Source organism: Microtus pennsylvanicus, chromosome 7 (genome assembly GCF_037038515.1).
Source record: "Microtus pennsylvanicus isolate mMicPen1 chromosome 7, mMicPen1.hap1, whole genome shotgun sequence".
Lineage (NCBI taxonomy): Eukaryota > Metazoa > Chordata > Mammalia > Rodentia > Cricetidae > Microtus > Microtus pennsylvanicus.
The window spans coordinates 33,569,573-33,596,892 of record NC_134585.1 but is presented as its reverse complement, the minus strand read 5'-3'; the positions used below and the strand labels follow the sequence as shown (position 1 = coordinate 33,596,892).

General features: G+C 44.7%; 1 protein-coding gene across 1 annotated transcript in view; it reads left to right on the top strand.

The window, feature by feature from the left end:
* The first annotated feature begins 333 nt into the window (after window positions 1-333).
* C7H2orf92 (chromosome 7 C2orf92 homolog) overlaps window positions 334-27,320 on the top strand; it is a 42,267-nt gene continuing 15,280 nt past the window's right edge. The window contains exons 1-5 of the mRNA XM_075979133.1: window positions 334-418; window positions 12,965-13,027; window positions 17,420-17,614; window positions 18,826-18,894; window positions 21,692-21,793. Coding sequence (XP_075835248.1) covers window positions 334-418; window positions 12,965-13,027; window positions 17,420-17,614; window positions 18,826-18,894; window positions 21,692-21,793 — 514 coding nt within the window. The remainder of the gene's footprint in view (window positions 419-12,964; window positions 13,028-17,419; window positions 17,615-18,825; window positions 18,895-21,691; window positions 21,794-27,320) is intronic.

Below are 27,320 nucleotides of genomic sequence, written 5' to 3'. Positions count from 1 at the left end.
TGTGTCTGTGTGCGTCCATGTATGTTTATCTTTGTGTGTCTGTGTGTGTCCTTGTGTGTATCTTTGTGTGTGTCTGTGTGCGTCCATGTATGTTTATCTTTGTGTGTCTGTGTGCGTCCTTGTGTGTATCTTTGTGTGTGTCTGTGTGCGTCCATGTATGTTTATCTTTGAGGGTTCCACTTGGTCCCTGACTACAGCCACACTCCTTCCCCAGTATGACCTCACAGAGCCCAGATTCCACAACGTTCTGGAACTCAGTGCTGTTTCTATGCTGTGTCTGCGAGAAACCCAGGAGAATGGCTCCTCCTTGATGGTGTGCTGGCTGTGGCAGAGATGAGCGACACTGTGTTCTTCTCCTTTGTACTCTTCCTGGGCAGCCAGTGGGGCGCAGAGCCCCACTCTATCCCTGTGACTGAAGGTACCATCACAAGTATATTGTCATGGCCACTGGAGGGATGGAAGACTCGTGGGGAGCCTCAGCCCGGCCAGCTGGTGGGCCCCTCCTGCCGAGGCTGGGATGGTGAGCCCTCCTCCTGTCCTATTTTCTCTACTTTCCTCAGTTCACCATGAGGCTGGATTCCTTGGGGGAAGGGAATATCTTAAGGGAAGTTTTCCTTTTTGCTATGTTTTCTGATCCACCGAGTTTATCTACCTGTGATGTATCCTCAAATCCTAGAGCTTCATAAGACTATGCCATACTCAGAAATGTCAGCTCTTCATTATAAAATATTTTCAAACATTTCAGAAGTAGAACGATCAATAGAAAGAACAATCATACACAAATCATCCCAATCTTATCTACACATATTTTAAAAATTAGTATATACTAATCTGGGTGTGGTGGCACACGTCTTTGATTCCAGTACTTGGGAGGCAAGAGGGGGCAGATCTCTGTGAGTTTGAGACCTCCATGTTATACATAGTGAGCTCCAGGACAGCCAGGACTACATAGATCCTGTTTCAAAAAAGCCAACCAAATAAAAAATTTAGCATATATGAATTATGCAAACAGTTCATCACAACATTTTTATACTTTTATTTGCTTATATTCACCTATTATTACCTTCTCTTGTTCCCATACCACTCTGACTAATTCGCTTCCTCATCTTGTTAGTCCCCCTTGTAATTTCATCTCTTTAAAAAAAAAATTACCAGTGAGTTTTACTCGGCTGCTTACAGGAGGATGGGTGAGGAGTTGTTTACAGAAGCACCTTACTAGTGTCTACACCACTGAAGAAAATGTCCACCCACCCCACTGTCATTAACTGCTTATAAATCCTCAGGGATGGGTGAGAGATCTTCCCGATCCATGACAGGATGTTGGCTGGCCTAATGTAGAGATTCTGTGCTGATAATCACGGCTGCTGTGAGCACAGAAGTGTGATGACTTCACACTGGGAGTCAGTGCTCCACACATCCTCCACCTTCCTCCAGCTCTTCCATTCTTTTCTCCACTTCTGCAAAGTTCCCTGAAGCTCAGAAGGGATGATGGAGATGTCCCATGTATGGAAGAGAATTCGAAACTCACTATGCTAATCCCTCCGACCAACCATGAGTCTCTGTGGTTACCCCTGCTCACTGCAAAAAGCAACCTCTCTGATTAAACTGACAGCAGTGCTATTCTGCAGACGTAAACACGGTTACTCAACAGGCACATCCTGACTGTTGAGCAGAGCAATACAGCCCATGACATCCCCAGCCATTGGGCTTTTGACCAGGCTTATGGTACCAGGAATGAATTCTCTCCCCTAGGGTGGACCTCGGATTCGATGAGAATTGAGTTGGTGGTCCCCATAACAGGTTTGACACTGTTACACCAGTGAATTGTTTTTGGATGGCTAATTGGTAGTGTAGCTTGCAGAATCCACATGAGTAAGACTTGATGACAGGGGCAGTAGCGATGACTCACTGATTAAGAGGACTTGTTGCTCTTGCAGAGAACCCAGGTTTGATTTCCAGCACCTGTAATGTGATTTCTAATGGATATTAATAATAAAAATCTGGAGTCAGATGTAGGGGTTAAAGCTGAGAGATAAGAGAAGCAGAGTAGCAGCCACCAGAAAAGTTCTTACCTCTACCAATGCTCAGACCAAAGGGTGATCCTGTTTCTATGAATCCTCCGAGCGCCCTGAGCTCCTGTCTCCTCCCGCCTTACATTCCTCTCTCCTTCCAGCCATCTCATCCTGTCTCCACTGCCCTAGTGCTGGGATTAAAGGCATGTTATCCCAAGTGCCGGGATCACCTTTGTTTGAACTCTGTTTCTCTTCTAGACAGATTCAATCTTGTGTAGTCCAGGTTGGCCTTGAACTCACAGAGATCCCACTGCCTCTGTCTCCACAAATGCTGGGATTAAAGGTGTGTGCCATCACTGCCTGGCCTCTATGGCTAACTCGTGGCTGTGCCCTCTGATCTTCAGGCAAGCTTTGTTAGTTTACAAACAAGTGCCCATATGGTAGCTCATAAATAATCTGCGACTTCGGTTCAGTCATGTAGCTTTGGCTGTCCTGGAACTCACTATGTAGACCAAGATGACTTGAACTCACAGAGTTCCCAAGTACTGGGGTTAAAGGTGTGCACTACCATGCCCAGATCTTTCTTTCCACTCTTTTAAAAAATGTTTATTTTATTAAGAAAATTTTGTGTGTGTATGTGTGTGGGTGTTGTTGGTATGTGCACATGGATGCAGGAGCCTGAGGAAACCAGACATGGACCTCGGCTCCACTGGAGTTGAAGTTATAGGCAGGCAGTTGTGAGCCTATACAACTGAGTTCTGTGCATGTACAGAACTCCGACCCTCGGGAGAAGCAGGGTGCACTCTAAACTGCTGAGCCATCTTTCCAGCCCACTCCTCCACACTCTCGTAGACTCTGCCCTCATCTCCTGGGTGCCTTTCTAGCTTCCAACGCTCGGTATACACGGACTCCCACATAAATCTACATATATAAAGATTAGGAAATAGAGTCCTCATGTAAGCGAGAATATGTGGTGTTGTGTCTTTCAGGGCCTGGGTAACTTAGTATATTTCTCAGTTCCACTCATTTTCCTGAAAGTACCATCATAATTTCATTTTTCTTTATGACTGAATAAAACTCTGCTGTGTACGTGTGCCGTACTTTCATTATCCATTCATCTGTTGGTGGGCATTGAGGCAGAGCAGCCATCAACACAGATGAGCAAGCTTACTTATCGAGGGCTATAGCTGTGTCTTTGGAAGTCTCACCGCTCACCAACACGTCCCCTTTCTCTGCGTCCTTACCAGCATTTGCTGTCGTTGGCTCTCTAGCAGGGATGACATGCAATCTCAAAGCAGTTATGGTTTGTATCCTTGATGGATAAGGATGTTGAACACTTAAAAAATATTCATTAGGCTGTTGTTCTCCTCCTTCTTCTTGACTTTTGGAGACATGGTCTCCCTACGTGGCCCTGGCCATCCTGGGACTTGTTATGTTGATCAGGTTGGCCTCAAACTCAGAGATTTCCCTACTGGGCCTAAAGGGCATGTGCCACTATGCCCAGCCAACACAGCCATTTTTTTTTCAGATTGGGTTGTTCCTTCTCCTGTTTAGGTTTTTTTCTTTTGGGGGGTTTCTTTGTATATTCTATATATTAGTCTTGTACCATATGCAAGACAGGATTTCTTCCATCTGCAGGCTGTTTTTTTCTCTCAACCATTTCCTTTGCTATACAGAAGGCTTTGATTTCGTGAGGTCTCCTTTGTTGGTTGTTGGACTTGTTCTGGGAAGGACTGGACTCCGATTTAGAAAGCCCCTCCCGTGCCTAATCCTGCAGTGTTTTCCCTCCAGCAGGTTCAGGTCTTTGAGATTTTTGATTCATTTGGAATTTATTTTTGTTTAGTGGTTGACAAATGTCGTTTATTTTTTCATTCTACCTCTGGCTATCTAGTTTCCCTAGCAGCATTTACCTAGGACGCTGTCTTATCTCTCATGTATATTTTTGGCACCTTAGTCAAAAATTAGATGGCAGTACTTGTGTGGTCCTTTATCTGGTCTTTCTGTCCCATGTTATGGAACGACTTCTGTGCCACTGTCCTGCTGTTTTGATTACCATGGCTCTTTAGTATATCTTGAAATCAGTTATGGTGAAGTCATCATTTTCTGAAGGACGGCGTTGGAATTTTGACTGAGATTTCATTGAACCCTTAGATTGCCTTAGGATAAGATGGCCATCATCACAATGTGAATCCTTCTGACGCCCAAGAACGGGAAATCTTCCCATCTTTGCGGTAATCTCGCCTTGGCCCCACTGGGTGCTATGTGAGAGAGGCTGAGTGTTCCTGGCACAGATACGTGGGGACTGAAGGTGTAACATGGCCTGGTGGTCCCCCAATGTCTTAGCTAGCTTGCTACTCTGCTTCAGCTTCTCCTCACCTTGTAGCGCTTCTCGGGCAGTGTGTGTCCAATCGCTTCATTGTTGGTTCTTGCTTCCTGAGGCAGGATAGCCTGGGCTGGCCTTGAACTTATGATCCTTCTTCCTTGGTCTTTTAAGTACTAGGATTACAGGTGTGTGCTGCTCTACCCACTCACACACAGTTTTTTTAAATATATATTAATTAATTTTTTAAAATGATCTTTTCTTATTTTACATACCTACCCCAGTTCCCACCCCCTCCGCTTCTCCCATTCCCCCTGACTTCCCCACCCACCCTCCATCCCATTCCTCAGAGAGGGTAAGGCTTGTTCTGATGGGGAGTCACATCACTTTGAGGCAGGACCAAGGACCTCCCCTCTATAGTTAGGCTGAGCAAGGTATCCCTTCATAGGGAATGGGCTCCAAAAAGCCAGTTCAAACACTAGGGATAAATCCCGGTCCCACTGACAGTGGCCGCAAAGACTGACCCAGCCACACATCTGCCACCACATTCAGAGAGTCCAGTTTGGTCCTATGCAGGTTCCCCCACTGTCAGTCCCGAGTCAGTGAGCTCCCGCTAGCTCAGGTCAGCTGTTTCTGTGGGTTTCCCCATCATGGTCTGGACCTCTCTGCTCATACTATTGCTCCTTCTTCTCTTTGACTGGTCTCCAGAAGCTCTGCTCAGTGCTTAGCTGTGGGTCTCTGCATCTGCTTCCATCAGTTGCTAGATGAAGGTTCTATTATGACAATTAAGGTAGCCATCAATCTGATTACAGGGGAAGGCCAGCTCAGGCACTCACCTTCTCCACTATAGCTTAGGGTCTAAGCTGGGGCCATCCTGTGGATTTCTGGGAATTTCCCTAGTGCCAGGTTTCTCACTAGCCCATAATGGTTCCCACAACCAAGATATCTGTTTATTTGCTTTCTCTCTCTGTCCTTCCCCCATCTTGACCATCCTGTTCGCTCATGTTCTCCTCTCCTCCTCCCTCCCCTTCTCTCCTCCCCATGCCCTTCTGCCCTGCTTTCTTACCTACCCCCATGCTCACAACTTTCTCAGGAGATCATATCTATTTCCCCTTCCACAGGGGAACCGTGTCTGTTTCTCTTAGGGTTCTCCTTGTTCCCCAATTTCTCTGGGGTCATGAACTATAAGGCTGGTTATCCTTTGCTTTATATCTAATGTCCACTTACAAGTGAGTAAATACTGTGCTTGTCTTTCTGGGTCTGGGTTACCTCACTCAGGATTTTTTTTTCTAGTTTCATCCATTTGAATGAAAGTTTCAAGATGTCATCATTTTTTTCTGCTGTGTAGTCCTCCATTGTGTAAATGTACCACATTTTCCTTATCCATTCTTCAGTTGAGGGGCATCTAGGTTGTTGCCAGGTTCTGGCAGTTATAAATAATGCTGGCAGGAACATAGTTGAGCAAATGTCCTTGTGGTATGATTGAGCATCCCTTGGGGTATATGCCCAAGAGTGGTATTGCTGGGTCTTGAAGTGGATCGATTCCCAATTTTTTGAGAAACTGCCATAATAATTTCCAAAGTGGCTGTACAAGCTTGCACTCCCACCAGCAGTGGAGGAGTGTTCCCCTTACTCCACATAATAAGTTATCATCGGTTTTTGATCTTAGCTATTCTGACTGGTGTAAGATGGTATCTCAGAGACACTTTGATTTACATTTCCATGATGGCTAAGGACACTGAGCAATTCCTTAAGTGTCTTTTGGCCATTTGAGATTCTTCTGTTGAGAATTCTGTTTAGATCTGCACCCCATTTTTAATTAGATTATTTGATATTTTATGTCCAGCTTCTTGAGTTCTTTATATATTTTGGAGATCAGCCCTCTGTCCGATGTGGGGTTGGTGAAGATCTTTTCCCATTCTGTAGGCTGCTATTTTGTCTTATTGATGTGTCTTTTGCCTTACAGAAGCTTCTTGGTTTCAGAGGGTCCCATTTACTTATTGTTGCTCTCAGTGTCTGTTACTGGGGTTATATTTAGGAAGTGGTCTCCTGTGCACATGTGTTCAAGGGTAGTTCCCACTTTCTCTTCTATGAGTTTTAGTGTGGATGGATATATGTTGAGGTCTTTGATCCATTTGGACTTGAGTTTGGTACATGGCAGTAGATATGGATCTATTTTCATTCTTCTACATGCTGATATCCAGGTATGCCAGCACCGTTTGTTAAACATGCTTTCTCTTTTTTCATTGTATAATTTTCGCTTCTTTGTCAAAAATCAGGTGTTCATATGTGTGTGGATTAATATCAGGATCTTCGATTCGATTCCATTGATCCACCTGTCTGTTTTTATGCCAAATACCAAGCTGTTTTCATTAGTATAGTTCTATTGTAGATCTTGAAGCCAGGTATGGTGATGCTTCCAGATGTTCTTTTCTTGTACAGGATTGTTCTGGCTATCCTAGGTTATTTGCTTTTCCATGTGAAGTTGAGTATTGCTCTCTTGAGGTCTGTGAAGAATTGTGTTGGGATTTTGATGGGGTTGCATTGAATCTGTAGATTGCTTTTGGTAAGATTGCTGTTTTTACTATGTTGATCCTACCTATCCAAGAGCATGGGAGATCTTCCCATTTTCTGATATCTTCTTCAGTTTCTTTCTTCAAAGACTTAAAAGTTCTTTTTGTACAGGTCTTTCACTTCTTTACCCCAAGATATTTTATGTTATTTGTAGCTATTGTAAAGGGTGATGTTTCTCTGATTTCTTTCTCAGCACTTCTATCATTTGTATATATGAGGGCTACTGATTTTTTTGAGTTGACCTTGTATCCTGTCACATTACTGACGATGTTTATCAGCTGTAGGAGTTCCCTGGTAGGATTTTTGGGGTCACTTATATATAGTATCATATCATCTAAAAATAGCGAAAGTTTGACTTCTTCCTTTCCAGTTTGTATTTACTTGATCTCCTTTTGTGGTCTTATTGTTCTAGCTAGAACTTTGAGTATTATGTTGAACAGATATTGAGAGAGTAGACGGCTGGCTTTGTCTTGTTTCTGATCTTAGTGGAATCACTTTGAGTTTCTCTCCATTTAATTTGATGTTGGCTGTCATCTTGCTGTATATTGCTTTTTATTATGTTTAGATACGGTCCTTGTATCCCTGCTTTCTCCAAGATCTTTATCATGAAGGGTTGTTGGATTTTGTCAAAGGCTTTTCAGCATCTAATGAAATCATATTTTTTCTTTCAGTTTATTTATATGGTGGGTTACATTGATAGATTTTTAATATGTTGAACCATCCCTGCATCCCTGGGGTGACGCCAACTTGCTTATGGTGGATGATTTTTGGTCCACCATGTTCATGTTCTTGTGTAAAGCACAGCGTCTGCTCTACGCCTGTTCTGAGTGCTCTGTGCTACGCCGTGCTATGGTCTTGTAGCGTTCATGCTATTACGTGTGCTATATTACTACGCCTGTAGTGCGGAGCCGGCACTACAAGGTGGATTCGTTCACGAGTCAGGAAAGGGGCCTGAAGATTTAAACACAAACACACACACACACAGACAGACAGAGACACAGGTCATCCTTGAAACAAGAATGCCAAGAATGCCAACTTTATCCTGTTCAGGGGCAGCTTATATAGTGCTCTGGCCATGCCCCAGTTCTTGGGATCTTTCAGCTCCAGCCACTAGAAACCACTCCCCTGTCTCGTGCTTAGAGCCCCTGAAAACATGGGAAAACAAGTTGTTTTGCTCAGAGCAGCTGCAAGCAAGTTGTTTACAGAAAATTCAGGATCTGGGGTCCACAGCCCCCAACATTCTTGGATTCGGTTTGCCAGTATTTTATTATTTTTGCATCAATGTTCATGAGGGAGACTGGTCTGTAATTCTCTTTCTTCAGTGAGTTTTCCTGTGGTTTGTGTATCACAGTAACTGTAGCCTCAGAAAGAGTTTAGCAACATTTCTTCTGTTTTTATTGTGTGAAACAATTTGAGGAGTATTAGTATTAGCTCTTCTTTGAAGCTCTGGTAGAATTCTGTGCTGAAACTATCCATCCTTGGGCTTTTTTTGGTTGGAGACTTTTAATGACTGCTTCTCTTTCCTTAGGGGTTATAGGTCTATTTAAATTGTTTATGTGGTCTTTATTTAATTTTGGTCTGTGGTTTGTGTCCATTTCTTTTAGATTTTCCAATTTTGTGGAGTACAGGTTTTTGAAGTATAATCTAATGATTCTTTGGATTTCCTCAGTGTCTGTCATTATGTCCTCCTCTTCATTTCTGATTTTGTTAATTTGGATATTCTCTCTCTGCCTTTTGGTTAGTTTGGATAAGGGTTTTGTCTATATTATTGATTTTCTCAAAGAACCAGTTCTTTGCTTCACTGATTCTTTGTATTGCTTTCTTTGTTTCTATTGTATTGACCTCAGCCCTCAATTATTTCCTGTTGTCTGCTCCTCCTGGGTGAGTCTGTTTCATTTTGATCTCAAGCTTCCAAGTGTGCTGTTAAGTAGCTAATGTGAGATTTCTCTATTTTCTTTATGTAGTTATTTAGTGCTATGAACTTTCCCTTCATTGTGTCCCATAAATTTGGGTATGTTGTGTAGTCATTTTCATTGAATTTTAGGAAGTCTTAATTTCTTTATTTCTTCCTTGACCCAGGGGTGATTCAGTTGAGCATTGTTAAATTTCCATGAGTTTGCAGGCTTTCTGCAATTAGTGTTGTTGAATTCTAACTTTAAGTCATGGTGATCAGATAAGATTCAAGTGGTTACTCCAATTTTTTTAGTGTCTGTTGAGGTTTGCTTTGTTACTGAGTATGTGATCAATTTTAGAGAAGGTTGCAAGAGATGCTGAGAAGGTTTATTATTCTGTGCTTGGGGGAAATGTTCTATAGATGCCTATTAGGTTCATGTGAGTCATGACATCTGTTAGTGTCTTATTTCTCTGTTAAGTTTCTGCCTGGTAGACCTGTCTACTGGGGAGAGTGAAAGTGGGGTGTTGAAGTCTTGTACTGTTAGTACATGGGGTTTGATGTGAGATTTAAGCTTTAGTAATGTTTCTTTTATATGTGGGTGCCCTTGGATTTGGGGCATAGATGTTCACAACTGAGACTTCATCTTGATGGATTTTTTTCTGTGATGAGTATGAAGTGTCCTTCTCTATCTCTTTTGATTGATTTTAGTTTGAAGTCTACTTTGTTAGATATTAGGATAGCTACACTTGCTTTTTCTTAGGTCCATTTGATTGGAATGTCATTTCCCAGCCCTTTGCTCTGAGGTAATGTCTGTCTTTGAGGTTGAGGTGTGTTTCTTGTATGCAGCAGAAGGAGGGATCCTGTTTTTGTATCCATTCTGCTAACCTGTGTGTTTTTTATAAGTGAAGTGAGTCCATTGATATTAAGGACTCACTTATTGATATTAATGACCAGTGATTGTTAATTCCTGTTATTTTTTGGTGGTAGTGTTTTTGTGTTTCATTTCTTTGGGGGTTTTTTGGTGTGAGGTTATCTATTGTCTGTGTTTTTGTGGGCGTGGCTAACTTCCTTGGGTCGGAGTTTTTCTTTTAGTACTTTCTGTAAGGCTGGATTTGTGGATAGGTATTGTTTAAATCTTGTTTTGTCATGGAATATCTTGTTTTCTCTGTCTATGGTGATTGAAAGCTTTGCTGGGTATAGTAGTTAGTGCTTGGGTCTGTGGTCTCTTAGTGTCTGCAGCACATCTGTCCAGGCCTTCTAGCTTTTATAGTTCCCATTGAGAAGTCGGGTGTAATTCTCAGAGGTCTACCTTCATATGTATGTTACTTGGTCTTTTTCCTTTGCAGCTCTTAATATTCTTTCTTTAGTGTTTTGATTATTATATGGCAAGGGGATTTTTTTTTGTCCAGTCTATTTGATGGTCTGTAAGCTTCTTGTACCTTCATAGGCATATCGTTCTTTAGGTTTAGAAAGTTTTCTTCTATGATTTTGTTGAATGTATTTTATATGCCTTTGAGCCAGAGTTCTTCTCCTTCTTCTATCCCTATTATTCTTAAGTTTGGTCTCTTTATGGTGTCCAGATTTCCTGGATGTTTCGTGTTAAGAATTTGTGGGATTTAACATTTCCTTGGACTGATGAATCTATTTCCTCTCCCATCTCTTATAATTCTCTCTTCTGTCTCTTGTAATCTGTTGGTTATGCTTATGTCTGTAGTTCCCGTTTGTTTATCCAGATTTCCATTTCCAGAATTCCCTTGGTTTGTGTTTTCTTTATTGTCTCTATTTCAATTTTCAAGTCTTGAACTGTTTGCACTGTTTCCATCATCTTTTAATTGTTTTGTCTTGATTTTTTTTGGTTATCTTTAAGAGATTTATTGATTTCTTCCAATTTTTTGTCTTTTTCTCCATTTCTTTAAGGGAATTTTTCATTTCCTCTTTAAAAGTTTCTATCATCTTCATAAAGTTATATTTAAGGACATTTTCTTCTGCTTCTTCAGCATTAGGATGTTCAGGTCTTTGTTTTGTAGGACCACTAGGTTCGGGTGTTGCCATATTGTTTCTTAGGTTGTTGAATGTATTCTTGCATTGGCATCTACCCATCTCTTCCTCCAATTGGTGTAGGTAGGGCCCGTGACTTAGATGGTCACTCTTCCTCCTGGTGCAGGCTGGGCTGTGGCTCTGGGGGCTCCTCTCCAGGTGCAGTCAAGGCCAAGGCTCGGTGGTCAGAGATGTGGTGGGGGATGGTTGCAGGTATGGGGAGGCTGCTTCCAAGTCTCTCCACAGTTTTTAAATGACAACCTTAGGGAGATTTCATCAACAATAAAAGTCGCCTGTTGACTTGAGCTCATCATTTTCTTTCTCATTTCATCATCATTATTGTTGTTATGAGTTCGAGACCAGGCTGGGCGACATAGTAACTAACACCTAACCGCAAAAAAAGAAAATTACACCTGAAAAGTGATATAGTCGTGTGTGTGTGTGTGTGTGTGTGTGGTGTTTAGTGTATAAACAGTAGTGAATCACTATTACCTAATTTTAGAATGTTTTCATTACCCCTAAAAAGGACTGTGTGGTCCTTAGTAATTACCTCCTTTCTTCTTTACCCCTAATCTTAGGGAAGGCCCAGTCTGCCACCTGTTCTGTGGGCTTTCTATTCCCGATACTCCCCGTAAACACAATCACATGACGTGTGGGCTTTGTGCCTGCCTCCTTTCCCTTAGCACATTCCCAGGTCCATTCATGTAGCAGGTGCCGCTCTGCTCCTTCTGAGGACTGAACGACCTGCTGCTGCCTTGTTTACCTGCTTGTTCAGTCAGCTGATGGACATTGGGGCTGTTCCCATCTTTTGGTTTTCATTTATTAAGTTGTTATGGACATAAATTTTTCAAAGCAAATGTCAGGTTTACTTTCTTGGTTTTTATGGTCTTGCGTCATTTGGAATCAATCTTGCTGTTTGCTATTGTGGGATGTTTTACTCTTTTGGCTTTTTTGGGGGTCCCACTACCCAACTGTCAAATAAATCACACATGGAGGCTTATTCTTAGTTACGAATGCCCAGACGTAGCTCTGGCTTGCTTTTTGCAAGATTTTCTTAACTTCTATTATCCCATCTACCTTTTGCCTCTGTGCTTTTAACTTTCTCTATTTTTTTTTTTTTTTTGGATTTTTCGAGACAGGGTTTTCTCCGTAGCTTTTGGTTCCTGTCCTGGAACTAGCTCTTGTAGACCAGGCTGGCCTCGAACTCACAGAGATCCGCCTGCCTCTGCCTCCCGAGTGCTGGGATTAAAGGCGTGCGCCACCACCACCCGGCTCTAACTTTCTCTTTTTATATGCCTTTCTTTCCTTCTTACTCTGTGGGTGGCTGGGTGGATGGGTGGCTGGCCCCAGATATTCACCCCTCCCTGTTCTCTTGCACCTTTCTCCTTGTTTCTCCTTTTATCCTCTCTGCCTGCTAGCCCTGTCTAGCCTTGCTTCTGCCTCACTATTGGCTGTTCGTCTCTTTATTAGACCATCAGGTGTTTTAGACAAGCACAGTAACACAGCTTCACAGTTAATCAAATGCAGCATAAACAAAAGTCACACACCTGACAATAATATTCCCCAACTGTTTGCTAGACCAATTGGCTGACCACAATCCTCAGACCCCTCTCTGGGGAAAGATCCTGGGTCTGTGAGGACTTAGATCCTAGAGCTTTAGTGGGTGACGTTCCAGACTCGGTCTCCAACAGTTAAGTACACCAAAGTCATCAGGGTGGATCTTCTATCCCTGCAATCATGTAGAAAGCAAACAAAATTTGTGCCTGTTTGGTATTATACCACAGACGGCAAGAGTTATGGCCACCGTGCCTGATAAGTAACAGTTAAAAAAGGGAAAAGACAGTATATATACATATGAAAATAATCCACAGGTTCAGGGAGGCACTGGAGTCTTGGGATGTAGCCTGTGTGGTGGGGGTGATACATATAGGTGGAAGTTATTTACCTTTGAGTCAGTGGTCCTGTCCTTCAAGCTGGCCTTGAACTTGCTCTGTAGGCAAAGTTGGCCGAGAACTATCCTTCCTGATTCAACCCCTATATACATATTTATAGGCTCGAAGGTGTGCACCATCGTACCTGCCTGACCGGGGAAAGGTGTAATCACAGTGCGTCTTGTTTCTCTCACAGGTGTGGAGAACAGTTTTTCCTCCAGTTCAGGGCATTTCGAGGAAGATTTGGCAAAGCTATTTGGTAAGTCGTCCTGTGGAACCCGAGTCTGAGATTTAAAGAAGTCACGCGCTTGTCCTAGGTCACTTGTTCCTGTGTGCAGTTTGGGTAGGCAGGAAGGCGAGTGTTCTGCCTTGTGGCTAAGAGTCAGTTCCTCTAAGTGTCCAGGTGCCAAAAAAAATTAAGCTAACAGGGCGATAAACCAAAGCTTGGTAAAGTTGCTGATTTTCCAAAGGGGGTAGGTGGTAGAGTCAGCAGTGCCATCTGGAAGTTCCCTGAGGCAGTGACCCACCTCAGCCCTCCACGTTGCGCCTGTCTGGACTATTTCTGCTTAGCGGAGAGTGTGAGGCCCCAGGCTGAGGGAACAGCCAGAGGGATATTAAAGGACCCTTCTCCAAGGTCTCGGTATTAGACTTAGGGGAGGGGCATTTTTACCGCGCTAGGAGTCAAACCAGAGCCTCACACTTGCTAAGCAAGTACCCTACTCTGAGCTAGAGCCCCAGACCTGGGTGTTTGTTGTTTTCATTTTGAGACAGGGTCTCACTGTGTGTTCCTGGCTGACTTATTCAGAGATCCATCTGCCTCTGCCTCCCACTTGCTGGGACTAAAGGTATGGACCGGCAGACACAGTGGTCAAGTTGTAAAGCTCTCTGGGAGACTCCAGGCTGAGGATTGCTGATGTCCTACAAGTCCAGGGACCAGAGGCTCAGGGAACAGTTCTGAACCACGGCAGTCTGCTGAGGAAGCAGAGAGGTGATAGAAACACCCCACTTCTGCAGAGTGGAGGTTCTTAGCGCGTTCTGTGGGCAGCCCTTCCTGGCAGGGCTCACTGCTTCCTCCTGAGGTCTGCCTGCTTGGGCCCAGCCTTTTTTCTTCTCTCCTCAGCCCAACTCTGGTTTTGCTGTTCTTTATAGACACGTTGGTATGTCTGGCCGTGTCTGGTATACCCTCGTACATGTCTAGATGGCTCAGCGACACAAACCAAGGGTTCTTTCTTTTCCCTTGTCAAAGTAGCTCGGGCTGGAGCCATTTGCTTTGAGATCATCAGGACTGTCCCTGGTGATTGTGTCTCTGGGCCGCAGGACGGTTGCTGCAGTTCCAGGCATCCTCCTTTCCAGGCTCGAGGAAGAAGACAGGGAAGTGCAAGCTCAGCACTTTACAATTTTCTATCCAAGCTGGGCATGGTGGCGCACGCCTTTGAACTCAGTACTTGGGAAGCAGAGGCAGGCTGGTCTCTGTATGTTTGAGGCTAGCCCAGTCTCCATAGTGAGTTCTAGGACATCCAAGGGTATACAGTGAGACCCTGTCTCAACCACCTTCCAAAATGAAAAAAAAGGAATACATTTTTGTCTAGTGAAGCAATGCCCTTTCTGGGTCTCAGCTGTCTTTTGAGGATCTCTCTGTGCTGTGTGGCCTGGCCCTATCTGCCAGGGAGGGTGGAAAAGGAAGTTTCTTTGGGGATGTGGCATTCGAGGCTTCAACCACAGTAGATGCAGAAGGAGGTGAGTGCATCTTGAGATGGAAAAGCGTAGAAGCCGTGACTGAGAATTCATTCTGTCCTATGTGAATGACACCTTGGTTTCCTGTGTGTCACACCTTTAACCACAGAGCGGTTCATGGACCATGTTCCCTAGCTGCTCCGGGGTTGATGCTATATGAATCGGTGGTGAGGTATTTGGCCCTGGGCACAATCTTCACACTGACCCTGTGTTCAGGGCCTTAAAGACATCAATTTCCACAAAAGTTCTCTGAGTTAAATCCTCCCCACCGCCCTGCTGCTGATGGCACCAAAGATCTAAGAGGTGAAAGTTATTCACCCCAGGTCATGCTCTGGCAGGCATCAAACTGGGATTTGGGTCTGTGCCTATTGGCCCCGAAATTATAGTGTGCTTCATAGTGTGAAGTAAAGGAGAAGGCGGATGGCATCAGTTGTTGGTTCATGAAAAGAGCTGGCGTGTAACTGCCTTCAGGAATGGGGTTTGTTAGGAGGAAGGGCCTCCGACCACAAGAAGCCTCGCCCCTGGAGAGCATTAGAAAGGAACCATATAGCACAAAATCGTATAGCTGCTTAAAACCAGCACCATCGGCCTGAGGGCAGACTTCACCTTTAAAACCTCAAGGGGCTTGAGTAAGAAGGCTTGTTAGTTATTATTTAGTGCTATGATAAAAAATGGTGACCCAAAGCTACTTAAGGAAGAAAAGGGTTTAATTCGGCTATGGTTCATGCGGAATAGAGACGATAACGGCAGAGAGGGCCTGGCAGTAGGGGCAGGAAACTGGCTGACGACTTGTGTGTCCACAAACAGGAAGGAGGGCACGCAACAGGCACGTGAGCATCAGTACACACACACACACCATACACATACATACACATTCACACAGACACACACACACCACACACATACTCATTCACACAGACACACATCACACACACAAACACATCACACACACACACACACACCACACACACACACACACACACACACACACACACACACACGCACACGATTGACCAGAAAGTGCAGTGAGGCTATAAACCCTTCAAACCTGTCTCCAGTCATTCACTTCCTTTAGCAAGTCTCTACCCCCTAAAACAGTGGTTCTCAACTTGGGACTCCTTTGGCAACTCTCTCTCTCTCCAAAAATATTTACGTTATGACTCATAATGTAGCAAAAGTAGAGCTATGAAATAGTAATGAAAATTATTTTATGGTTGGGGTCACCACACCATGAGGAATTGTATTAAAGGGTTGCAGCGTTAGGAAGGTTGCGAACCACTACTTCTATAATCTCCCCAGACAGCACCACTGAGACCATCAAACACACGAGCCTATGCGAGGCATTGCTAATTTTTTTTTTAATTTTTTTATTGATAAAAGAAGAATAAAGAAAAAAAAAACAAATTTCCACCTCCTCCCAGCCTCCCCTTTCCCTCCCCCTCCTCCCACTCTTCTCCCCCTCCTCCCACTCTTTTCCCCCTCCTCCCACCCCTCTCCCCTTCCCCCCACTCCTCTCCCCCTCCCTCTCCAGTCCAAAGAGCAGTCAGGGTTCCCTGCCCTGTGGTAAGTCCTAGGTCCTCCCCCCTCCGTCCATATCTAGGAAGGTGAACATCCAAACTGGCTAGGCTCCCACCAAGCCAGCAGATTGCGTAGGATCAAAACTGCGTGCCATTGTCCTTGGCGTCTCATCAGCCCTCATTGTTCGTCATGTTCAGAGAGTCCAGTTTTATCCCATGCTTTTTTGGTAACAGTCCAGCTGGCCTTGGTGAGCTCCCAGTAGATCAGCTCCACTGTCTCAGTGGGTGGGTGCACCCCTCGTGGTCCCGACTTCTTTGCTCATGTTCTCCCTCCTGCTCCTCATTGGGACCTTGGGAGCTCAGTCCATTGCTCCAGTGTGGGTCTCTGTCTCTATCTCCATCCATCGCCAGATGAAAGTTCTAGGATGATATGCAAGATATTCGTCAGTATTGCGCTAGGATAGGGTCATTTCAGGTTCCCTATCCTCAGCTGCTCAAGGAGCTAACTGGGGACCTCAGCTTGGGCCCCTGGGAGCCCCTCTAGGGTCAATTCTCCTGCCCACCCTAAAGTGGGTCCCTTAACTAAGAATTGTGGTTCCGTGCTCCCCTATCCGAGGCATTGCTAATTTAACCACAGCAGAGGGATAGCTTAGAACAAGAGAAAGAAAGTCATGATGACAGGATGATGGGGAGGCCCAGGAGAGAGAGTCTTTAGAGAAATCCCTTCAATAAAGAAACCTTGCTTTTATATCAGGTCAGCGTGTATGCTTGCGTGGTAGGAAGTTCTACCCATGTAATTTAGTCTTGGTATAACCTACATAACAGGGAACATGGAGGAGCCAGGTACTGGTTTGAGCCATTCAAAAATCATAGCACAGCAAGGGATAAGATAGTGCCTTAACTTTTCATCCCAGGGTAGATCTGGGGAAGGTGGGGTTTGAGGGGATTGGCACAGGGTGGCCTGTTTCATCAGGTTGTGGGATCTGGCCTCTTAGAGCAGTTAGCATCTTAAACGAGCAGGCGCTTGACCTAGCACCAGGAAAGGCAACAAGGCCTCAAATGAAGAAATGATGCATGTCTTGTAGAGGTAAGAAAGGGTTTTTGCTTGTAGCTGGGGCAGCTTGGGCACAGTCCCAGAGGTAGGTCAGAATGACACCAGAAGAAAACCAGACATGGGGCAGAGTTTCTAACCACCTGGGCTTGGTGGGTGGCGCTCTCTGCCTGGGATATCTGCTGCGATCATGAGTTTGCAGTTGTGATGGCATCTTAGAGCCGAGCATCCTGCGTCCACTGAGTCTGAGTCGCCCCTTCACGCATCCATGGACACACGCTAGGCAGGTACAGAGCGGGATACACCTCGTGTGCTGCTGGTGCTGACGATTTTGCTTGCTCCTCTTCAGATGAGATCCTGCTGCAGGTGTTTCCCAGCAATCTAGATGACATGTCGAAAGATGCAAGAACAGCTGGCAGACTGATCACCTGGAGAGAGGCGAATGAAAGCAAGTATCTGTGGACGGATTCAAAGTGCCTGTGTTTTTATGGGTGGTGTTCAGTTGGCTGTGCCGTGCCTGGAGCATCCCAGAATCCAGCTATGGGTGGGGCTGAGATGCGGAAGAAAGAGAAATCAGAAACCGTCCCTGTAGCTTTCAGTGTCTGTGGGGTCTGTGCTTTAAAGTGTGCCTCTGCATTGTCATTATCTCATCATCATCATTGTTATTATGATCCCTGTTGTACGCAGTCAGGCAGGTCCTATCACCGTGGATGTTGCACAAAGGACAGAATCTAATTTTCAGTGGGGCTCACTGTTCTGGTCACACAAGCTAGGCACACTGTTACAACTTTCTTCTCGTCCACACTTTACAGTTTACTGTCCAGGAGTGCCCCAAGTGACTGTCTTGGGTGCAAAGCCTTCTCACACACTCCCTCATCACCCCAGCCCTGCCTCGGCCTTTGTAAACTGTTTTCCCAGAGCAGCACAGCTGATTTCTCCGCTAACACCCATGCTCGAATGCTAAAGCTAAGAGAAAACAGCTGGCCGCACACACGAGACAAAGCCAAGTAAATCCCCTTGTGCACATTAGCCCTAAATCATGAGGATAAGAGAGAAGGCCCTCTCCATTAAGAGGGAGATTGAGAATGGGTCATTGCTTATCAAAATAAAGCCAGAAACATATGCTGTGTGGAAATTACACTCTAAGCAAAGCAGTTTTGTAACTAATGATCCCGCCAATGCATTTCTCGATGGCCACTCAATAAAGGCACAAATGTGAATACTTTTGCTGCATAATCCTGTTAGCTTGCTCTGCAGGGGGTTTTTATTATGGCCCCTTAGTTGATACAATATGTCATGTCTTCAGCAAAGTGCTTAAGGATTAAATGTATTGGTCCTAACGACTCTTCCAGGTCTCGTTAGTAGAGAATCGTGCCTTTGTCCTTTATTGGCTCAAAGCAGCTCTGCTTGACGTCATTTGGCACCCACTACCCGGGTCCTTCCACCAGATTTTTTTTCTACAGTTAGAGCTGCTGTGTGCACACAAATAACTTAGTGATTGTGCATCCTCCTCCTGCCTCTGTCTTTGGCACCATAATCAGATGGTATCCTTTTAGAGGCTCAAGCCAACACAAATCCTTTCTCCCTTAAGTTGTTTTTGCCAAAGTAATTTTTCCACAGCATCGAGAAAGTGGCTAAGACACCGGTTACACAACTGTTCCTCTCGAAGTACCTTGCAGAGGACTGGGGCTTGAGAGGGACTAGGCGTAGAATTGAGGACAGATTTCAGCACAGCTAAAATTTGTTTCCCCACAGCTCATGCCCCCCCGAACAGCTTCAACAATTCTGAATTTGCATCAAGTTCACATCTGGCTAAGTTGTTTGGTAAGTCCCCTCCTCCTGTGAAAACTTTAGGATGTATTTGAAGAACTCGCCTGCTTGCTCTTGGCTGTCTTTTAGGTAACTCGTTCCTGCTGCTTCAAAGGAAAGGTAAGCATGGTTGTTGCTTATCTTGTGGCTAGAGTGGGTTCCTCTGTCAGAGTCTTAAGAAAACCAACAGAAAGCAGAATGCAAACACCGGGAAGGACCCTGCTTCTCAGAGGGTGCCAGATGGTGGTAGCAGGGTAGGAGAGCGTGAGGATAGCCTGGGAGATTGAACCAGGCAGCCTGCCTGAGTGCTTATGCCCGCTGTGTGGGAAGACCTTCGCGTTAGAGTTCTCAAAGTGCCACCTCATTGCTCTTCTAGGAAACTCTTGCTGTGTTTTTGAGAAAAGTGAAGATCCAGATGGAACTCGACAGGGTGTGAGAGCTCCAGGAACCTGTCCTTTTGCCCAGACAGAAGCAGAGCCGGCAAAAACTGCCTTTTTTTTCTTTTCTTTTTTTTTTTTTTTTGGAAGCTCTTATTTTGTTGTTTTGTTTTTGTGACAGGGTTTCTCTGTGTAGCCTTGGCTGTCCTAAAACTAGCTCTTCTAGACCAGGATGGTCTTGAACTCACAGAGATCCGCCTGCCTCTGCCTCCCGAGTGCTGGGATTAAAGGAGAGCGCCACCACCGCCTGGCTAGAAGCTCTTAATAAGTATTTTCTCTGAAGGGCAGAAAGTTTGACATTCAAAAATAAAATCTTCAGTTATACAAACCTATTTAATCCTTAGCATTTATATTAACTAGTATACCAAGAGAATGTTACAATGTGGGTTTTTTATTTTGAATTTTTTTCTTACAATATATTTTGATCATATTCTTTATCCTTTTCTAACTCCTCCTAGACCCCCCTTCCTATCCACTCAACCTCATGTTCTTTTTCTCACTTAAATAAAAATCCCAAACACACACACACACAATAAACGTGGAACCCGTTTAGTGTTAGCCAGCTACACCTGAACTTGGGGCCTGCTCTGTAGTGTGGTTAAGATACCCAGTGTCGCTCTCTTGAAGAGAACTGATTGTCCCTCCCTGAGCAGCCAGCAGCTGCAAATAGCTTCTTGGTCACGGGTGGGCTTTGCTTGGATTTCCATTTCTCTGTGCTGGGATTTTGTCTGGTTTGGCTTGTATGTGTGATCACAGTCTCTCTGAGTTCACATGTGCATCAGACCTGCTGTGTATGAAAACTAATTTCTCCTTGGAGTCATGCACCACCTCTGGCTCTTTTAATCTTTTCTTCTCTTCAGCATAGATCCCTAAGGTTTTTTAAAGACACCCCATTCAGATCTGAGTGCTCCAAAGTCTTTCACTGTCCGGTTGTAGGTCTCTGCGTTTATTACCATCTGTTGTAAGAAGCAGCTTATTGGGCTGGAGAGATGGCTCAACAATTGAGAGCAGCGGATGCTCTTCCAGAGGACCTGGGTTTGATTTCAGCACCACATGGTGGCTCACAAGCATTTCTAACTCCAGTCTCAGAATGCCCAGCACTCTTTTCTGGCCTCTGAGGGTACCAGAACTGCACAAGGTGCACAGGCATTCAAGTAGGCAAAACGTACATACACATAAACTAAAAATAAATAAATCCTTAAAATTAAAAAGAAAAAGAAGCAGCTTCTCTGGTGAGGGTTGAGGTGATGCACTAATCTATGTGTATAGCATAGGAACAATTTTATTGCTATGTTTACTTAGTAGAATAATAGTACTAGGTTTTCCTCTAGGGGGTGGTTCTCAACCTTCCCAATGCTCAACCTTTTTAACCCGTTAATATAGTTCCATATGTTGTGACTCCCCAATCATAAATTACTTTCATTGCTACCCCATAACTGTAATTTTGCTACTGTTATGAATTGTAATGTAAATCTGTGTTTTTTCATGGTCTTTGGTAACCCTTATAAAAGGGCCATTCAAATTCCAGAGGTCGCGACCCACAGGTTGAGAACCACTACTTTAGGGCATGACCTTTAATCTCAGGTTCTTGGCCTCAGTATCAATGTCAAATATGAGTTCCATCTCATGAAGTGGGTCTTAAACCCCCCAAAAAAGGGGGTTGGTTACTCACATAACATTTGTGCCAATATTGCCTCTGAGGTATATATCTTGCCGGCAGGTCATTATTGTAGCCTCCAGGCTTCATAGGTGGGGGAGACTGATGACTTCATTTCTGCTCGGCTGGGATGGATGGCACCTTACCACACTATGAATCAGCATGGTGTTACAACAGGTTGTGAGTCAGCATGCGTGTGCTGGGAATCTAACCGAGGTCCTCCAGAAGAGTGGCCAGTGAGCACGACCACCACACTATGAATCAGCATGGTGTTACAACAGGTTGTCAGTCAACATGTGTGTGCTGGGAATCTAACCGAGGTCCTCCAGAAGAGTGGCCAGTGAGCACGACCACCGAGCCATCTCGCCATCCTAATCAGGAAGAGTTTTATGTATAAAAAAGCTCTTAACGACCATTTAGTATGTTCTGCCTCATTTATGACAGCCTTCACCCTGTTCTTATGTGTCACCCTGAGGGGGGGACACTTTAAGACGGTATGAATGACACCAGGAACGAGAAGGGAAGTTGTATCTCTACATATGAGGCACGGGGCAGAACTTCTAGACGTCTATCTCTGCCCGGGGTATCTGGTTTGGTCATCTTAGAGCTGAGCATCCTGTATCCATTCACGCATCCATGGACACACTGTGTTTGTACAGTGCAAGATATACCCATGCGTGTTTCTGGTGTTAACATGCTTGTGCTTGCTTCTCTTCAGATGAGATCCTGCTGCAGGTCTTTTCTAACGACCCCAAATATTTATCAAAAGAAGACGCAAGAGCAGCTGACGAACTAGTTACATGGAGAGACACCAATGAAAGCAAGTATATGCCGATGGATTAGAAGTGTGTGGGTTTTCATAGGCTGTGTTGTAGTGGATGTGCTTGCTGCGATCGGAACATTCTGGAAAATGCCTACTGATGGGACACTGCCAGACTGAGAACCGAAGGAAGAGAGTGTCTGAAACCCTTGCTGTACTTTCCATCGGCCATGGGGTCTGTGGTCTGCAGGGTCAGGCATAGTCTGCCATTCTGGATGCTGTTCAGGGGACATAGACTAATTTGCAAATAGAGTTCACTGTTCCCAGTAGTGTGAACCCTGACTAGCATTAATAACATCCACTCAATGTGCCATAATTTCATGTACATGGATAATTTTGGGGGGGGGGGAGTACAGCATCTCTTCCATCCTCAACTACATAGTGAGTTTGAGGACAGCCTAGGCTGCATGAATTTTTGTCTCAAAAAATAAGAGAAAGTGCTGGAGAGATGGTTTGTGGGTAAGAGCACTTGCTACTCTTCTAGAAGACCTGAGTTCAGTTCCCAGCTCCTACACCAGGTGGCTCACAACCACCTGTAACTCTAGTTCCTGGAGATCTGACTCCCTCTTCTGGCCTCCATGGGCACTGCACACATAGCATACACTTACACACATGCACATACAAACAATCTATAAAAAGCCCAACCCACCAACCATAATAACAAACAAAAAACCCTGTCTCAATCAGTATTCTATTGCTGTGAAGAGACACCATGACCATGGCAGTTCTTATAAAAAAGCATTTAATTGAGGCTGGCTTATAGTTTCAGAGGTTTAGTCCATCATTATCATGCAGGGAAGCATGGTGGCATGCAGGCAGACGTGGTACAGAAGAAGTAGCTGAGAGTTCTACATTTAGATCTGCAAGCGGCAGGAAGAACAGAGAGACACTGGGCCTGGCTTGGGCTTTTGAAACCTCAGAGCCACTCCCAGTGACACAACTCCTCCAACAAGGCCACACCTCCCAATCCTTCTCAAATAGTGCCACTCCCTGATGACCAAGGATTCAAATAGATGAGCCTAGGAGCACCATTCTTTTTTTAAGATTTATTTATTTATTATGTATACAACATTCCTTCCATGTGTGCTTGCATGCCAGAAGAGGGCACCAGATCTCATTATAGATGCTGTGAGCCACCATGTGGTTGCTGGGAATTGAACTCAGGACCTCTGGAAGAGCAGTCAGTGCTCTTAGCCTCTGAGCCTTCTCTCCAGCCCAGGAGCACCATTCTTATACAAAGCACCAAAACCAACCAACCAACCAACCAATGCAGACTCAATAGTGAAAAAGATGTTGCTCAAGGCATACCTTCAAAAATGATAAGAGGAACATGCTCTTTCCCCAAGGTTCTTGGGGAAGCAGTACCACACTGGGAATCAACCCAGTTAGTAAGGAGAGAATCATCCGTGAGAAATCTGCCAGCAATGACCTTGTGACCTTGGTGGCAGGGGAATGAGCATGCTGAGATGTCGCACGTAGTTGTGAATTCCAGTTCATCGGGGTCATTTCCTGGGTCTGCCTGGGCTCGCCTGCTGTCAGTGGTCAGGCGATATCTCCATGTCGACGTGAGGCCTTTCAGCTGCACATCTTTGTACACACTAAGCTCTACGCTAGTGTCTGGACTTTCTAAAAATGTGAAACGAGGTATCTCAGTGGGTAAAGGTGTATTTTTGCCCCGCTTGGAATCTTGAATTTGTGGCCCAGGCCCATCTGGGGATAGGAGAAATTTGACATATACTGGTTGCCCTCTGACCTCTGACCCTGCATGCACGCTGTGGCATGTGCACACCCCACTTCAACCACCCCCACATAGAATAAAATTAATAAAAATAGTAAATAAAACAAAACATGGACCCAGATGCTTATAAGAGCACTGAAAAATTTTTTCCTCTCTCTTTTCATGGTGTTTCATTAAAAGAAGTCATGTTTTCTGGAATTCTCCTGAATCAAAGCATTTTATTGGCACTATGGATAACTCCTGACAGTCATAAATGAAGATGAATACGATCCGAGTTGAAATAATTGTATAACAACGCATTTCGCTCTTGCTCATGTTTAGAACTGGGTGAGGGTGGGACGGGCTTTTTCAGGTCTCTGTCCTGCAGCGAAGCCCGGCTAGAGGCTGGAGCAGGGTAAACGTTCAATTCCTGGCTGGATACCAGGGATGTAGATACCGGGATGCCAGGAAGGCCAAGGAAAGACCTGGCATTGGCAGCTCACTCTTCCTCCTCATCTATAAACCAGCGAGGTCCCTTCCTCCCCACAGGGTAGTGGGGCGTTTGGGGGCTGCACACATTCCTGAGGCTCCTCTGTCCTTCCAAGGGCAGTGGGAAAGCGCTCCAGCCAGCCCGTGAGCAAAGGCCCAGTCTACCTCTGAGGTTAGGGTAGGGGGGAGCTGCCTTGAAGACAGGTTGAACAACTATGGCAGGAAGCCGAGGGAGCATTCTTTTTTAAAAATTTGAAACAGCCTTATGTGGACTGATGAATATGTGTTTCTTCCTAGGTCAGGGTGTAGGCATGGGTGTAGTGGTCCCATACCCAACAGTGTGTCAGCCGTGGGGAACAGGTTGGAGGGTGGGAGACCCTTATTAAAAGCCCTCATTCTTTTTTTTTTTTTTTTTGGTTTTTTAAGACAGGGTTTCTCTGTGGTTTTGGAGCCTGTCCTGGAACTAGCTCTTGTAGACCAGGCTGGTCTCGAACTCACAGAGATCCGCCTGCCTCTGCCTCCCAAGTGCTGGGATTAAAGGCGTGCGCCACCACCGCCCAGCAAAAGCCCTCATTCTTACCATCCACCAAGAACCTCAAAAAGTGGAGCCCAGGATTCTACGTGTTTCTATGCATTTTCAGAGTGTTGTCATAGCCAGGGACCACGTCCTGGAGATTAGAACCCTTGAGTTAGATGCTCTGGGGTAATTTATTCACCAACAAATACTCTTTAAAATAGGCATTTCTAATACCCTTGATTTTATTTCCTGTAAATATCCTATTAGTGATATGTTAAATATAATTGTACACCTCTTTGATAACTGGACATACCTTGAGAGCAGCAAGGAGACAATTGCTTACTGGGGACTGGGCGTGGGCTAGAATGGCAGCTCTTGTTGACTGTGTCTGCAGTGCCACATCCCAGAAAAGATGATCAAATCTGGCACACGAAGATTTTCATTAAAAACTTTAGACATAACCAGTCCAGTTCCCACAATCTGGCTACCAGTTGTCTCCGTGCCTCTTATTAGAGAGTCCATCTCGACTGTGGTCTGAGATGTCGCCTTTATCACGGAGTAACTCCCGGTAATCTGGGTATTCATCTCCTTGTGCAACATCAGCACACAGTTTTTTAAAATAATGTATTTAACTTTTATTTTATGTGCACTGGTGTGAAGGTGTCAGATCCCCTAGAACTGGAGTGACAGACAACTGTGAGCTGCCATGGGGATTCTGGGAGTTGAACCCCGGTCCTCTGGGAGAGCAGCTAGTGCTCTTAACTGCGGAGCCATCTCTCCAGCTCCACAACACAAAGTTTAAATGAGAGGTCGAAACAGTTTGTTTGAATGTCCTACAGGACCAGTCTCCTTTGTGATTTCTGTCCCCCCCCCACCTGTGGTTTTCTGGCCGTTTTATATGATAGTTTTTCTGTATGAGCTTTACTGTCGGGCTGTCTAACTTTATGAAAACCTTTTTGTACTTTCCCAGTCATTTTGGAAAAATCGATATTGAATCATCCTAGGCTAGAGAGGGGGCTATCTTGACAAAATTTTCAACTTGTCTTTGGCTTGTTTTAGTGTGTTCCATTTTCATATCTATCTACATGTGTGTGTGCATATATACACAAATATGTATATGTATCTTGTCGAATTGTTAGTTTTCTGTGTTGTTGCTATAAGTGGACATTTCCCGATTATCCTGCACACTACTGAGTTAAGATTTTGGTTGGAAGGTAAACTGATCTGTGCACGATCATTTCATAGCCTTAGTTCCTGGGCCAACTGGACTTTGTCAGCTTGATGCAAACTTGAGTCACCTGGGAAGGGGGAACTTCAAACTCCATCAGATTGGCTCATGGTCATGTCTGGTGGTGTGACGTTTTCTTGATTGTAACTGATACAGCAGGACCTAGGCGGCTGAGCCAGACCTGGACAGGTGACCCTGGGTTGTATAAAAGGCAAGCCAGGAAGCAGCTTTGCCCTGTGGTCTCTGCTTCAGCTCTTGCCTCTGGGCTCCTGCCTTAGCTTCCCTTGATGATCTGTGAGTCACAGAAACCCTCTTGTTCTCCAAGCTGCTCTCGATCACGATGTTTATAACAGCAAAGGAGAGGCAAACTGAGATAGGACCTTACTGGATTCTAGTCCATGGGATAGAAATAGATGTGTATATATAACACAACATCTGCAGAGAGATACAGTTTTTCTTCTTTACAAACTACTGAGTCTCTCATCCACTTAGGGGTCCTATTTAATTACATTGTTACTATCTCCAAGACAATTTTTATGAGTAGGGGAAATACAGTTACACTGTGTCTTGTGCCTCTCTCAGGGGGAGATGCTTCTAATGTTCCTCAACTGAGAAGTGGTTATGGGACTTATATAAGAGAGTATCTATTATCTACCTATCTATCATCTATCATCAATCTATCTATCTTCCTCTCTATTTGAACACACACACATACACGTATATTTACATACCAAGAATGAATTCTTCAGTTTCTATTTGCTGCAGTAGGTTTGTTTTTGGGATTTATGTATTCTTATGTATATGTTAAGAACTTGCTATGTTCCATCTTATCTGATTTTATTGGTCATCATCCTTGTAGTCCACACTGAAATGACAGTAAGGTGGAACATAGCACTATTCAGTACAGACCAGACTCTCTGCCCCATGGAAGCTTTAGTGGCATAGAAAAGTGCTGGATCAGAATACTGTTTTATGAATGGATGTGTGGGTGGCTGGTACAATAATAATCACTACCATGGCACCAGTGCCAACACAGTGAGTCCTGTCTGGCAGCTGTTGGAGTTTTCTTCTGCTTTTACTAGTTTCATCTCCACAACAGTCCCATGTGGCAGCATTGTTACTGTTTTCCATCTGCGGGATACTGAGGTTAAGTAACCTGCTGCTCCAGCATCCAGCAGGGGGCAGTGTTGGTTCACAAACCGAGGACGGCGGAGCTACGAGCTATGTCTACTTTGTGCTTTTTGTTCGTCATCCAGAGCATCATTCCCCCCCCCCCCCCCCCCCCCCCCCCCCCCCCCCCCCCGCCCCATGATGTCTTTAGACAGGAACCTAGTGCCCCCGGGGTGGGAGGCTCTGTCTCCAGTTCTCCTGCCTTTGGCTGAATGGGCCAACGATTGTTGTTACAGCAACAAAGACCGTGTTTCTCTAAAGCATTCATGGCATGAAATAATTTTAAATACGGGAGCTTCCTTCATGCCCCTTATTGTTACACTAGAGGGGACTAGGTGCCCTGCTGGGCTGAGTCCCCCTGAAACAAACTTGATACCACATCTCAAACCTTAATGTAATCTACCTG